We start from the raw sequence: 14591 nt of genomic DNA on the forward strand, positions 1-14591 counted from the left end.
ATGTAAATAATTTTGTATTTGAACACAAACTTTAAAAACGTTTTAATTGCCTTAAATTAAAAAAAAAAAAATTGTAATTAAGTATTTGTATGACATTAATCAGCTGGAACATTGCTGGCCAATGTTTACTATGCGATAAGGCCACAAAGCTGATAAGAAGCAGCTGGCGTTGGCGACAGAGAGGCACGACAGGGACGAGAGCAGGAGGGAATCTAAAACGCTTCAGATTTGGCTTAACAATTTGTTTATTCTCTTTGTTTGTTTTGTTTGGATATCTGTTGAGTATTCGGCAGTTAGAGGTCGCTTAGGCCGTCTACAACTTAGTGCAACCTTAAATAAATACAGGCCCAGCGAGCATAACTAAGTCGGCAACGGAACTGACTGGGGCGGCAGACAGGACAAAAGCTGCTTTAAAATAAAAGGCGACAAGAGCACATAATCGAAGGAGATAGACACATAATCCTATATTGCATACAAAATACTCATATACACACACATATATACATAATTGATGCATGTGTGCATATATATATGGGTGTGTATGTGCACAGAGGCATGCGTATATGTATGTATATAATTGTATTGGTATAATTGCATATATATATATATATATATATATATATATATATATATATATATATAACATTATCTGTACCATTATACCTAGACATGCAGACACAACAAGAGGCCAAGAGGAACGTAAACACACAGTGGGCGTACAGACACACACACTCTCACACACATGAGTGTGTGTTTGCACATTCTCACATTTAACATACGTATAAATACTTAATGTGTGTATAGTATAGTATAATAAAATTAACTAATTATTTTATATAAAAAGCATACAAAGTCTAAGCCAGTTTGTAATATGCCCATCCTCCTCTGGTTGGTGTTTGTTTGTGGTGTTTCGGTTTCAGTTTCTGCTTCTGCCTCTGCTTCTGATTCGTTCTATGAGCCGGCTGTGGGCTTAGGTGAAGCTGCAGCAGGAATTGGTCTTTTTCGCTGTTTTGTAGAAGGCCTTGCTCTGCATGGATAGTTGCTCGGATTTGGTGACCATGTCCTCCAGTTTCTCGCCGCGCTCCAGCACCGATTCAATTGTGTTCTTCAAAATGATTTTCGTTTCGTCCAGGTCGGTTTGCATTTTCGTCAGTGGATCAGCTTCCTTGGGATCCTGGTATTTGACCAGAAACGCAGGCAGCGAATCGAAAGCAATGCTCGATTCGGTCCCGGTCTGCCATTGGTCGGCCGACACCTTCGCCGAGAAATCATCCAATATCTTTGTGATCAACGTGTGGGCTACACGGTGCGGATACTCGTGATCGGCGATAAGAACGCCAGCCAAGTTGTCCGCCCGCACATAGACATGGCACATATAGGCGTCCTGTTTGACGGACTGTCGCAGCGCCGGCTGGGTGCGTTCCACAATAGTCTTCGACGCGAAGCTGCGAGATGCACAAACATATGTGATAAATGGGCCAAATTATAGGTCAGCGATGGGGCTAATTGCGCCGTCGCCGTAGAAAACCGAGCCGAAACTCGAATACTCGAATACTTGAATACTCACGTCATGAACTCATTGACTGTGCCACGTTGAAAAAACGAGAAGGACTGCAAGTCCGAGGTTGTCTTCAATAGGCGCGCTTCGCTGGCACCCTTGTAGAAAACACTCAGTGTGAATAGCCTGACCATATTTTACGATTTATATGCGAGCTGCAAAACTTCACGTCCAATTGGTTACACTTGACTCAAAGTACAGGCCTGTTAATGTCTGCAAATATTTTGTTGATTTAATTTGTGTGGAAAGGTGGGCTTCAGTTCCGTTTGCTTTGTTACTGATATATTTTTCGAATTCTATTAATTTGTTTAATGCGCGTCTTCGTTTAGTTTACGAGTAAGACACAGCTAGTTTAACATATACATATATACATATATCGATAACAATGCTCATTAAAAAAGTAAACGACGACGTGTAATCAAAGCGATACTTTGATATCGATATAAGCTGGCACTGTTGCGCTCGTTGAATCACTATGGTTAGTGGTTTAACTGCGCTTAAATATATATATATTTTTCCCTCTTATAATCCGCGTATATTTTAAAAGCGAAAAATACGATGGCTTTCCTTTTACAATACGCAATCACAATAAAACAATCAATATATACAGGAAACTGTACATTATTTAAACTTTATAAGCAAATATTTATTTAAACATATTTGGTTTCTAAGCCTACTAAAGATAGTAACAATCAAAACACTATTAATTTGGTGTGCCCCCAATGCTGACGGGCGCGTTAGTTGACTCCTTTTGCTTTAAACTCTTTTCAAAGCGCTCGAATTCCTTGTTTGCCACTTTGTCAGCTTCGTCAAACACCTGCTCTACGGACTCGACCTCGGGTATATAGAATTGAAGCATGTTTTGAACGCCATTCTTGAGTGTTACGATCGAGCTGGGGCAGGAGGAGCACGATCCCTGCATTTTCAACTTGACAACGCCGTTCTCGTAACCCATGAAGACAATATCGCCGCCATCCTCCTGTACTGTTGGCCGGATGCGTGTGTCGAGCAGCTCTTTAATCATCATAACCGTCTCATCGTCGTCCTCCAGAATCTCGGTATCTGCATTCGCCCGCGCCTCGTGCAGTATGGGCAAGCCGCTGGCAAAGAAATCCATGATGATTGCAAATACTTCAGGCTTTATAAGGCCCCATTCTCCAGATTCTTCCTTGGATATAGTAATAAAGTCGCCGCCAAAGAATACAGCACGAACACCTTCCACACGGAACAGTAGCTTAGCTAAAAGCAAACGAGTTTTAATGATGAACGATAATATATAAGGCGAGGCTCACCCAACGGACTACAATGAGCTGCCGCGCCACTGGGGAAATCGTATGTATTTCCTTTTCCCAGTACTTCCACGCCGGGCAAGAACTTCAAGCTGTCCGGATTCGGTGTATCCTGAGTCTGAATGAACATGCTGCGCTTTGCCATGTGGCCCAGCACCGGAACTGCCACTCCAGCTGGCCGGAGCACCGGCTGATTAGTTGGCCCGATGGCCAGAGTCGAATATGTGTTACGTGCGGCTGCCGATGCGCCCACCTGAACGAAGTCCCAGGTTACATGCTGACAACTAAATGCGATATTGTGAGCTTCTTTTGTGAATTCGATAAAACAATATTCGTACGTACATTGGGTTAGCAACAAGGCGTGTATTACGCAAAGTGTGCTTGGTAGCGTATGAAATTAATTTCGACATTGCGCACTAATTTATTTGTTATAATTTCTATAGATGTGTCTGCTCTCTTATGTACTAACAATGATCAGCTGTTGGGCTCAATGTTGCCAGATGGCTGAAAATGTAACTCGATAGTTAAACCATTGTTGACTACTATCGATTACATGAATTCTTGGACTAACGTATTCAACTCGACTAGTAATAATTCAAATAACGCAGACAAATCGAAAGTTTTCTTTTTTTTTTATTTATTTATTCATTAAGAAAAAAATAGTAATAAAACTACATACATATGTATTTATGCTATATTTATAAACACCCCATGTAGTACGTCCGATGTGAGCATATATTTTACGATAATGTCGAAGTGTTGAAATATAATTTAAGCAATTAACAAGCAAGAGCGTTACGATCGGATCCAACCGAGCTCGAAAACATACTGATAGACATACTGATTTTGTTTCTCTTGATATTATAAAGCTCGCCAAACTTTTACTCTGGCTTTGGGTTTATAATTGGCGTAACTAGAAATCTCACAAATTTGGTTGGTTCTACTCCTAAACTGCTGTATTTTGCCGAGTCTGCAGTCGAACTACGATCATACCGGATGGACGACAGCGAGATATTCAAATTACAGGAAAACAATATACTCTAATCCCATTGCGAGCGGGTATAAATAGTAGCCACATATTACATAATTACACTTCTAAGATTCGGCTAACATACATATGCATATACATAAATACATACATATGCATATACTATCTAATACTCCTCATATATGAAATTTGTGTTGAACAATGAGTTGCATACATTGACAGCCACATTCCGCCGTGCAATCTTCTTGGATCGGCCGGTGGCGGTGAACTCCTGATTGTCCACGATGACTCCCAGCCGCTGCAGCACATTTGGCTTCTCGCCGATAGAGCCGTAGTCCACATACGACAGACCCGGGCGCATCTGTGGATGATAATTACAGGGTATATGAAAAATCGGCTATTGCAATTGTAACCGGATTAGGCCACTTACCACGCATAACAATGTGGCTGGATGCATACTCTCCCAGTTGAGGGGCAATTCGGTGCGCACGGGCGGCTTCTTCGGCTCCTTTGGGGTGACGACAGCTGCCGCGGCATTCGGCGAGCTGGCATCGGCTTGCGGTGCCGATGTGTTTGTGGACGATGGATGCATCTCGGGCACAATGTAGCCTTCGCGCTCCCACTCGGCGAACAGCTTGTAGATGGCAAAGGAGGCCAGGTTTAGCATCGGCACTTCATCCTCCGGCGGATTCTCATTATTCTCCGTGTCCATGGGCTCATTTTCGTCCTCGCTCTTCATGTCGGACTCCGCAGACGTCTTTGTCGCCGGCTTCTTCGGCTTCGGCGTCATTTTGGCAATGATGTAATCGCGCAGGGCCTTCTCGCACGCTAAGTTCTTGGCGGCCATCTTGGAAGGGCCCTTGCCCTCGTACTGCCTGGTGTTGACGGTGACGATGGCCGTGAAGCCGCCATCCGGATTGCTGTTGATGGTAAAGTCACTAATATTAATGCCCTTCACCTCATTGAGGGCCATTAGCGCGTTCTTGGGCAACATGGACTTGCGCAGCTGCCGGTTTTGCCGCAATTTCTTATCGCGAGTGCGTTCTACAAATAAATCAATTAAAGTCAATTCAATTAACTCGATTTGATGGGCGATTTCAGCTCCTACCCGATGACTTCTTGCGCTTTTGGAATATTTTCTTAAATGGTATTTTGCCGCCATTGTCGGATTCCATGGCGTTGTTTTCGTTGGCGGAGCTCGTCTCGATGGCCTCGCTGCCGTCGCTGACACTAGCCATGGGCTCCTCCTTGATTGGCATTGGCACGGTCAACGACTCCTGAATCTCTGCCGGCTGCGGCTTGGCTGGCATAGCCATCGCGGCCGCCTGTTGAGCGGCGGAAACATTTGGATTCTAAACGAAAAGATCGATCATTATTAAGCGAACAGCAGTGCAGAGTATATACATATGTACATATATATATTTGTTTTTTCTTGCTTTTTTTCATTTAATAAAAGAACATATTTGCAATTTGCCCTAAGCTAGCAGATACTTCGTTTAATTACATTTACGAAAAAAATAAATTAATATTATTTTTTGTTTACATCTTACGATCGGTAGATAAATTTGTGCGCTAATTCATATAATTTATATATACATATATAGTTTCGATAATTGAATTAATTCAGCAGGCTTTTTAATTAATGAAATAAAAAAACATTTTAACACGAAATATTTTTGTTGATTTTTAGACGAATTTTTAATAGTTCTAGCATTATTATCTCTAGATACTTTTTTAATTTTTTTCCATTAATATATATAAATATATGAATAGCAGAAAATTATTAAATGAAAAAAAGAAAAGAAAAGAAAATGTAAATTAGAATCAATAAGATTACGGTTATGGAGTGCCACGCCTATGGCTCAAGCTTAAAGGCAAAGGTCGGACAACTGTGCCGCCCCTTTGCGCATTATGTATGTATGTATACCAATGTCTCGAAATGTCTTACATGCCATTCAAGGGATCTACTAACTGCGTGGGCGTTGGCTTGAATCGCAGCAGGTGTACCGGCGGTTTCTACTAAAAACCATAGTTCAGGAATAGCCATGACCACTCCTACGACCCAAAGTGCCCAAACGAATCATGCAGACGCGCTGCACCAACGAAACCATGAGCCAACCCATCGATGGTTTGCGTCAATCACATAATCACGTTTAACCAAACCCCTGGCGCCTGGCAGCAGCTGACCCAGCTGACCGCCGTCAGCCCGGTAAGCTGGCCAGGCCAGGCCAGGCTTTGATCATCTCGAATTGGCGTTCTTGTGCTTCGTTTGGGTACTCAAGTGAAGTAAATGAGCATCGCTATCTAACGCAAAACTAATAATTTTAGTTACAATTTTGGATGAATTGATTTTCAGCAGCAACAAAAGTAACTAAAATAGCAAGTCCAGCTGTTTCCTCTCTCTCTCTCGCTCTTTCTCTCTCTCTCTCTCGCTTTCCCTTACTCTGTCCTTTTCTTTTTCATAAATAGTACAACACTCGGTCTCGTTCGTGTGTGTGTGTCTGTCCCGGCATGTGTGTGTATTTAGTTTCAAAAATAAAAAATTAAATAAATAAAACTTTCAGGGCTGGACGAAAACTCTTGGCACTTGCTATTAAAGAAACTTTTATTGGCTACTGCAAATGAATTCACAATTGGTTTGAGACACACATTTTCAATTTGTGCGCTGTAAATTATATAAATAAAAATAGAATTACTATTATTGCAGAAATCGTATTTGAATATGACAACAGAAGTGAAAAGAACTAAACATAAACGCAAATGAATGCGAATGCATACACACACATGTACTTGGGCACATGCATGTATATACATACGCGCGAGCACATGCACACACACATGCACACACACTACGCATTCACGAAACACTACTGTGCGTGTGTGTGCATATCTATGAGATGAGCAATTTTGTAACTGTGCATATGTATGTATCTATGTATACCAGTATCGATTAGAACTACCTATGCATGAATGTATGCGCACTAGCAGCAGCACACATGCATACAAATGTAGATATGTATGGATGGAATAACGTAAAATGAGAAAAAATTCGTTTGGTGTGCCGCAATAGTTTTTTTTTTTTTTGTATGTATGAATAGGTATAAACGTACAAATGCATATTGATCTTAGAGATGTACTGATGTTCTGTTATATATGCAAAAGTGCGCAAATACATACACATTTGTCATTCGAGACGGCATGAAATTAAATAGACGCTAGTAAGTGAGTAATCGATCATGAAATACATTTTAATACATATTTTATGTGTGTTTCAATGTATATATACAATTATAAAAACGTTACTATTTCAACTTACATAAACACCACCCGACACAAACTGTTTATTTACCACGTTCCTGCGACTGCGATTCATTTTAACTATATCACTTTTAATTTGACACTCCTGCAGACTATTATGACCTAAAGAAAAATCCTTCTTTTTGGTAAACCTACAACAGCTAAGATACTTATATCGATTGTGCACAGCTGATATCTGTTCATCGCCGATAGCTCGTATCGTACAGCATGTGCGTTATCGGAAATTTCAAATTCATCCACAACTATCGATAGTAAATAATATAAACCCTGATTGGCTGCGATGGGAACAAATTGATAACAAAAATACTCTTATAATAATTGTGTTTATTTGCAACACTTAATGTAATCACTTGTGTGAAGTGAACATGCTGTAATTTATTTTCTTTTGCGCTTGCTCTTAACGGCCTTCGTCTTTGCTTGCGGCTGGTTTTTCTCATGGGTGGCTCTATAAGTGCCATGTAATTTATCCAGCCAGCCCGTAACGCCGTAATTGTAATTGAACCTATTAGGAAAGTACAATGAAGATGATTGAATGAACTTTTACAGTAAAATAGACCTTACTTGGCATGATGGTAGTCGTGGAAACGTACAGATCCGCCTGACCAGGGAAAGCTGTACCCGGTATGATCGCTCATCGAGTTTATGACCGCCAGGGATATAATGCCCCATGCCACGACGACGTGGGTACCCAGCAGAGAGACGGATATGCCCACTGGGAGCAGGTTAGCTAGCACGTGCTCGATGGGGTGGGCATAGAGGGTCATGGCAGCCACGGGCGCTGTCCATTCGTGATGCTTTTTGTGCACGTATTTGTATACGGATCTGTGGTGCATAAGACGATGCACATAGTAAAACATCGTCTCTTCCATGATCACAAAGATGACGAAGTCGCGTATGATGCGACCAAAACTTGGCAGCTGCCGGATATCGGTGATGTTGTTGTGCCTGAGCGACACTTCGTAGAGCAGCCAGGTGGTAAAGAAGTTCACTACAGTTAGGTTAAACGCGACCACCTTGACGGCCTTCCATAGACGGCCCAGATCGACCGGCTCATTCTGCCCCGGCTGTATTTTGTACTTGCGCAGGAATTTTGGACGATTTGTGATGTCCATGATCGTAAACAGGGCAGCATAGATCCAATAGACGAAAAATATAATAATTGTGGTGCCGTACACCCACAGCCGCATCGGATCATCGCCAATGACATCAAGTAACGCTATCCAGCGCGCCTGAAGCGATTCGCCGGCATAGCGCCAGCGCAGAGCAAGGCTGGAGAGGATTGTGGCTGCGTCCATGGCTAAATCTCAACTGCTATGTGCACAGCGCGCCAGATATATGCGTCTTGTACAGGATACTCTACAGTCGAATGGGCATATCAGCTTCATAAGCCACCTTGTGAAGATGGGGGAAAAACTTGGACAAACACTGATGTAATAGAAGGGCTTTGACAGCTATTCGTTATATCAATCTCATTTTATGACCTGCTGCATTTCAACCTGAGAGCTAAAAGGCTTCTAATACTGCCAAAGATATAGATCTAATGACAAAATGTGAATCAACTTGAGCTATACAAGATATAATGCATATAGTCCTCTTAGCTATCGTAAAATTTCCTATCTATATTTCAGATGAATATTCTAGTTGAAATCTTGGATTGAGTCAATTTTCGACAATCATGATATAATGGTTAGCTAACTTTAAAAATATTTTTGCGCCTGTTTTAAATTGTTTGGAATGAAAAAGTTTTGGATTCAGTCAGCCTTGGGTCTAAGCTGATTCAAATTTGTTATTTTGCATACTTTACTTTACTTAAGCTTAGTTTCTCAAATGGTAGGTAGTTTAAAGTGCTTTGTGATTCGCTTTGGAATTGCTTTTTACATTTTCACTGATTAGGTAAAATTGTTATCGTTCTGTCGTAGTTCATTTATAAGAGATTAACTATTGCTAGGTATTATTAAAGTCATAGATTAGTTCTATTTTTAATCAGCGAGAGTACAGCAAATTATTGTGCCAAAGTTCAAAAAATCTTTGTGTGTGGTTCTTTCTTATTTATTTCTTACATTTCTTCATTCTTTTATTTTGCATTAATTTTATGTCTCGTTCGTGCTGAGTGCGAAGTGTACATACATCAATGCTTACTACTAGATCAATTTGTTTTAAAGCTTTTATAACACACATTTACAGCACGTTCTCATTTCGGGTTTTTGTTTGTTTGTTGAATAAATTGATAAATACCAATGTTTTGGTGTCTATAAAAGTAATACCCGATCTGTTGTTCCAGCTTGGCTATTATCACAATATCGTGTGCACATATAGAAATTACTAAAGAACAGAAGAAAACTAAAATATTGCAGCTCCTTATGCCGTATGTGTGTGTGTGTATGTGCGTGTGTGTGTGTGTGTGTAGGAGCAGCTAGTGTACAGAGACGAGCTGTGGGAGGGGCCTGTGGCAGCTCCCGCACATGAGCTCACTTCACTTCATGGTCGAGTCGGGAAAGGCATCACGAGGCGGCACAAAGCTCAGCATCATAATGTGGCGCGCATAGGATTTGGTGGCACGGAACAGCGAATCGGTGCCATGCAAGCGATCCAAGACTCCGAGAACTCCGAAGCAATTGTTAAATCTGAAAGAATATAGATTTGAATAAATATTTAAAAAGTATATAACAAACGTACAAATATTTATAGAATAATTATTAAAATCATATGTGAGCAATATTTTGATGAAATTTCAGCTTTCTTTGGAACTATATAAGAATGCGTAATATAAAATATATTTAAAAAATATATAAATAATATATAATATATAATTATATAGGAAAATATTTTAGGCATACTTGGATAGATATTTCTAGGGAAGGTCTTTCCCTATAACGGATAATATAGCGATTCAATCAATATGTTAGCTTTGGTTAGCTTCGGAGATTATCATATAAAATAGCTAAATTTAGACATTAAGAGATTTGCGATTAGTAACAAGATTAACGGATACACAGACAGAAAGGGCTTTATGCTATGGCTATGTATATAAACGAATCAGTATTTGATAATGCCATAAGCTTTAGATTAGCCTAAGCAGGCTCATATATAAGTTCATTAAGGAGTGCTGTCTAATAAAAGCCAAACAGATAATGTAGAGATAATAAACGGCTACTGCTCTGGACAGGTGGAAACTTATTTGCGAACTGAATTCCAAACTCACTTCAGATGATGAAAGTCGTGCGCCTCGGGGCTAGGAAAGAAGGGCAAGTGATAGCCGGAGTGGGCGTTCAGCGTCGAGAGTATGGCCAGAGCGAACCACAGCCAGGCGGTGGCCACGTGACTGCCCATCAGGAATACGCCCAGGAACGGCGGCAATAGATTGCTGAAGATGTGCTCAATGGGATGGCAATAGATGGCCGTGACCGATATGGGTGCGGTCCACTCGTGATGCTGCTTGTGTATGAACTTGTAGATGTACTTGTGGTGGAGCAGACGGTGCGAGTAGTAGAAGCCCAGCTCCTCCATTAGTATGCACACGGTCAGCTCGAAGCAGACCCAGTGGAAAGTTGGCAGCTCGCGTATATCGCTCAGGCCGCGCACTGTCATCAGTTTGTAGCTGAGGAACGCCAGGGGTATGCCCACAAATATTTGATTACAGATCACACGCCAAATGACCTGCAACGCAGAGGGAGACATATTAATACTCATATTCATATTCATGTGCACATTCACAGATTTCAATTTTCAACTCTCAGCTCAACTCGATGAAAACTCATTGGGCATTCGTCACCTTCAGTAGGCGTCCGGCCTCGACGGGCTCATTGGTGCCCGGCTGGATTTTGTATTTGCGCAGACAGGCCGGACGATTGGTCAGGTCCATGAATGTATAAATGCCGCCCACGCTCCAATATACGATCATTGTGAATATGGTAGTGCCAAAGACCCAGAGCACCATGGGATCATCGCCTGTGGGAGGGGAACAAATATCATTTAATATAAATATACATTTTGAAATCATTTTTCTTACTTAAAAAAAAGTCAATTAATTACAATATTTTAATTATCATACTTATTAAACTTATCATCTAACTTTGTCCAATAATAGGATTATTATTATTTTTAATATTAAAAATCCTTATCACTATCACTACCACTATTATGGCTAATCTCATTCCCATTAGATTTATTATAGTCAATTGCATTATCCTTATTATTATTATCACTAATATTACGATTTTAATTACCATTAAGGGTTTCATGATCAATTTAATTATCCTTAACACTATCCCTACCATATTATCATTACTCTTATCACTACTGTTTTCATTATCATTATCAAATGAGCAAGTTTATTAGCTTATCTCTACAAGTGCCAGTTGATCATCATTCTCAGAGTCCGTATTTCAAAATACCTATTACAAGATCTATGACACCCATCCCAGCTAGAGCTATATGACATTCATCACGTATTGCCAGAAGCAATAAATATTAATAGATCTAAGTGTTAACAGTTAAACGACCTTTGGCTTGCAAATCACCGGCATATACATACATATGTACGTATCTGCGTGTTTATAACTGAGCCTATTATTTATTTATTAACAGATATTCACAAATGTAGAGTCAAATTAATGGTAAACCATGAAAGGTATGCTTAAAGCCATAGATTTATTATTATTACTTAATGTATATTATAATTGCTGGAATTGTGGAATAAAGTAAATACGTTTCACGATTTGCATAATCAATAAAGCTAAACAAGTTATATTTATAGTTAGGTATATTATGAGCTAATTTCAATTCATAGATTACCCGTTTTCAGTATAGCTACTCTCAATTCTTCAACTTTAAACTACATCAATTTTCTTTTAATGAAGACAGACCCAGGTTAAATAAAGCTTCTAGCCCCCGTGCACATATTTATTTTTCTTTTTATCTTAAATACATTTGAATGGGCATGAAAAAGCGCTCACTTAAATAAATAAACACTTCCAATCGCACACTTACAATATATCTAACACTCTGCAGTAAATATGGGATACTGAATAAAATACATATAGTAGTAAGTTATAGCAGTAAAACAGATATTTACTGACTAATATAAATTATAAAAATAAATATCTGTTATCTACTTGAAAGCGCCTTTGATTCTCTTATAGCTGCATAAAGATTTTATTGAGCAATGGAATTGTGTTGCACAGTGTAATCAGCGCTCCTCGTTTAGCCTTTGACTGTATGTTGACATGTGTGTGTGTATATCTGTGTGTATGTGCGAATTAGTAAAAAAACCAGATGCTGTTTGTTGTTGAATCTTTGCTTTTGTTGCTTTTGTTGCTTTTGTTGTCGCCTCTGGATGTGAGGCAAAAGCGCAATTTGTGATATCTGACGCTAAAAAAGCCAAGCGAAATTAAGGAAAGAAACACACACACACACACACACACGCGCATGGACATAGTTAGAAGTCTTGAGTGCATGCGCACTGAACGAGTGAGATTCTTTTTATGTTCTTTCACTTCATTCCTCTGTTTCTACTTCTTGCGCATTCTCTTTTGTGCACGCTCAATCGTTGTGTTTATTTCGGCCAACTTACCAAACATGTCGATGAACTTATCCCATTGCGATTGCCAAAAGTCTCCGGAGGCGCCCCAGAAGCTCTGCAAATGCCTAGTGGGCAGGTAAGAAAACTCATTGAATTTCTCCATGCGACGCACAGGTAAAACAGAAAAACAAAAAATACAACAAATAAATAAACAAAAATTAACTAAATAGAACTCGCAGCGACTGTTCTCTAGTTCTCGCTCAGTCGGCGGCCGTCAAGCAACTGATTTTGGGGTCAGAATGGGGAATGAGAAAGCGCAGCTCAGCGCGTACAAAGCCATACAAAATGAGAGGAACCGGGAGAGTGAAAGAGAGAGGGAAGGTGGGAGAGAGGGGTAGAAAGGCTTTTCTTTATTGCACTCATATATTTGCATGATTCTACACACGCGTGTGGTCCGTTACATAAAGCTTTCGAAGCTCAGTGAGCTTTGCATTCAGCTTGAAAATATGCAGTGATCTACGTATGATCTTGGAACTATTGTAAGTTTTAGCTTAATATAGTATGCAGATATTTTAGGTATGTGCATATATATAATTTGATCTTTTTTGATAAATGCGTGCACATATATATTTAAATATAGCCGTGAATGAAATTTGTTTATTAGTTGATAAATACTCGTCCATGAAGTGAGTACAAGTATATTAGTTTTTTATATTGTTCGCGTGATAGATTTTAGTATATGTACGTTCCCATCTGATAGTATATCCTATAATCTAATACTTTTAACTTGGAATTTATGTAAATTGTACATATGATAAGGGCGCTTTATGTTAGACAAATTATTCAGCATTTAAATAAGTAGCTGCTTTGAAGTACAATACTCAATCTCTTAGATTGTTATTTTAATCAATCAAATTAGTGTTATCCCTAACATCTTAGGCGAATTCGGTACGGCAGCGATTTGAAATGATCATAGTTTGAGTTCGATTTGTAAAGGTTATCAGAGAGGATAGAGTAAGAGAGAGAGAGTGAGGAGCAAAATTAACTTTACACTTTTAATAAGTTGATCAGTAAACCGCTAAGGCATACGAAGAAACGCCTAAAGCTTTAAAGCTCACAGTGTGATCGATGCATGATGTATGTATGAACGTATAAAGCTTTGCAAATGCACACACGCGCACAGCGCTACGTATACTTACCATGTCAGGACATTGCGAAACAGTATGAAAGCGGCCAAGGCGCACGTGATAATGAATATAACACTATGTAGCGAAGATAGCCACAGTGGGCTATCCATTTCGTCTGTCCAGTTCTGTCCAGCCGCCTGTGGCGTTGCTGCCGTCCCGCCAACATCCAGGGACGTGTGGGCGACAGCAATGCCTGCCGCCAATTTCGATTCGCCGTTTGCGTTGTTGGTGCTGTTGCTGCCACTGCTGTTGCAGCTGCTGTTGTTTGCATGTGGCGGCTTTTGAGCAGACGCTACATATGCTGGATTATTGGACATAGCTATGGTTGATTAGGTTTTGATTTTACATTCCACCAGGATGGAGCAAGTCTCGTTAATCGGCTTGGCTTGGGTATTGCGCGCTTTATTGATGTTCCTGTTATTTTCGTTCTTGTTTGTTTTGCTACGCTTTTTGATGTCCTTGACATTCAAAGCCCTTCGATTTTTCCGTTGAATTTTGTGGATTTGATTTTTGATTTTTGTGCTTTAAATATTTTTTGTAAAATAAAGGACCAGCATTTGCTGTAAACTGTATTTCAGCTGCTTCGACAGTAAAATCGATGTGCCGCTAAAAGGGTAACTTGATTATTTTGAACTTGTTTTTGTTTAGGCACTTTGCCGAAAGCTTGAATTTACACAGGCGCACGCATTTGCGTGCAATAGTATCGCAAGCGTCGAAGCAACATTGAGCG

General features: G+C 40.0%; 5 protein-coding genes and 1 long non-coding RNA gene across 16 annotated transcripts; 1 reads left to right on the top strand and 5 right to left on the bottom strand.

Moving 5' to 3' along the window:
• Positions 1–789: 789 nt before the first annotated feature.
• Positions 790–1950, bottom strand: Ykt6 (YKT6 v-SNARE homolog). The gene is made up of 2 exons (XM_018015388.2): positions 1568–1950; positions 790–1445 (listed from the first exon to the last, which is right to left on the bottom strand). The coding sequence occupies exons 1-2, from the start codon at positions 1690–1692 to the stop codon at positions 971–973; spliced, it is 600 nt and encodes a 199-aa protein (XP_017870877.1). The 5' UTR covers positions 1693–1950; the 3' UTR covers positions 790–970.
• Positions 1951–2179: 229 nt separating this feature from the next.
• Positions 2180–3350, bottom strand: LOC108619074 (NFU1 iron-sulfur cluster scaffold homolog, mitochondrial). The gene is made up of 3 exons (XM_018015385.2): positions 3190–3350; positions 2851–3131; positions 2180–2797 (listed from the first exon to the last, which is right to left on the bottom strand). Exons 1-3 carry the CDS (start codon positions 3255–3257, stop codon positions 2262–2264), a joined length of 885 nt encoding a protein of 294 aa, XP_017870874.1. The 5' UTR covers positions 3258–3350; the 3' UTR covers positions 2180–2261.
• A 112-nt stretch (positions 3351–3462) lies between these two features.
• Positions 3463–7351, bottom strand: DIP1 (DISCO Interacting Protein 1). 11 transcript variants are annotated; one of them, XM_089473492.1, is made up of 4 exons: positions 7289–7351; positions 4944–5160; positions 4266–4879; positions 3463–4196 (listed from the first exon to the last, which is right to left on the bottom strand). In XM_089473492.1, exons 1-4 carry the CDS (start codon positions 7334–7336, stop codon positions 4002–4004), a joined length of 1074 nt encoding a protein of 357 aa, XP_089329618.1. In that variant the 5' UTR covers positions 7337–7351; the 3' UTR covers positions 3463–4001. The 11 variants fall into 11 exon arrangements, with proteins under 11 accessions (XP_089329618.1, XP_089329615.1, XP_089329617.1 ...); XM_089473489.1 differs by having other exon boundaries at positions 4944–5187; XM_089473491.1 differs by having other exon boundaries at positions 4944–5187; positions 7185–7338.
• Positions 7352–7462: 111 nt separating this feature from the next.
• On the bottom strand, positions 7463–8448 carry LOC108619075 (fatty acid hydroxylase domain-containing protein 2). Its single transcript, XM_018015386.2, has 2 exons — positions 7715–8448; positions 7463–7655 (listed from the first exon to the last, which is right to left on the bottom strand). Exons 1-2 carry the CDS (start codon positions 8446–8448, stop codon positions 7529–7531), a joined length of 861 nt encoding a protein of 286 aa, XP_017870875.1. The 3' UTR covers positions 7463–7528.
• LOC149268102 (uncharacterized) lies at positions 7505–9212 on the top strand. Its single transcript, XR_016270913.1, has 2 exons — positions 7505–7645; positions 7700–9212. It is a non-coding gene; the product is annotated as an uncharacterized LOC149268102 (long non-coding RNA).
• LOC108619071 (fatty acid hydroxylase domain-containing protein 2) lies at positions 8897–14564 on the bottom strand. The gene is made up of 5 exons (XM_018015378.2): positions 13874–14564; positions 12726–12799; positions 10926–11101; positions 10356–10810; positions 8897–9777 (listed from the first exon to the last, which is right to left on the bottom strand). The coding sequence occupies exons 1-5, from the start codon at positions 14176–14178 to the stop codon at positions 9627–9629; spliced, it is 1161 nt and encodes a 386-aa protein (XP_017870867.1). The 5' UTR covers positions 14179–14564; the 3' UTR covers positions 8897–9626.
• Positions 14565–14591: the final 27 nt, after the last annotated feature.

This window comes from Drosophila arizonae, chromosome X (assembly GCF_054131065.1).
Source record: "Drosophila arizonae isolate 15081-1271.41 chromosome X, UAZ_ARI_1.0, whole genome shotgun sequence".
NCBI classification, from domain to species: Eukaryota; Metazoa; Arthropoda; class Insecta; order Diptera; family Drosophilidae; genus Drosophila; species Drosophila arizonae.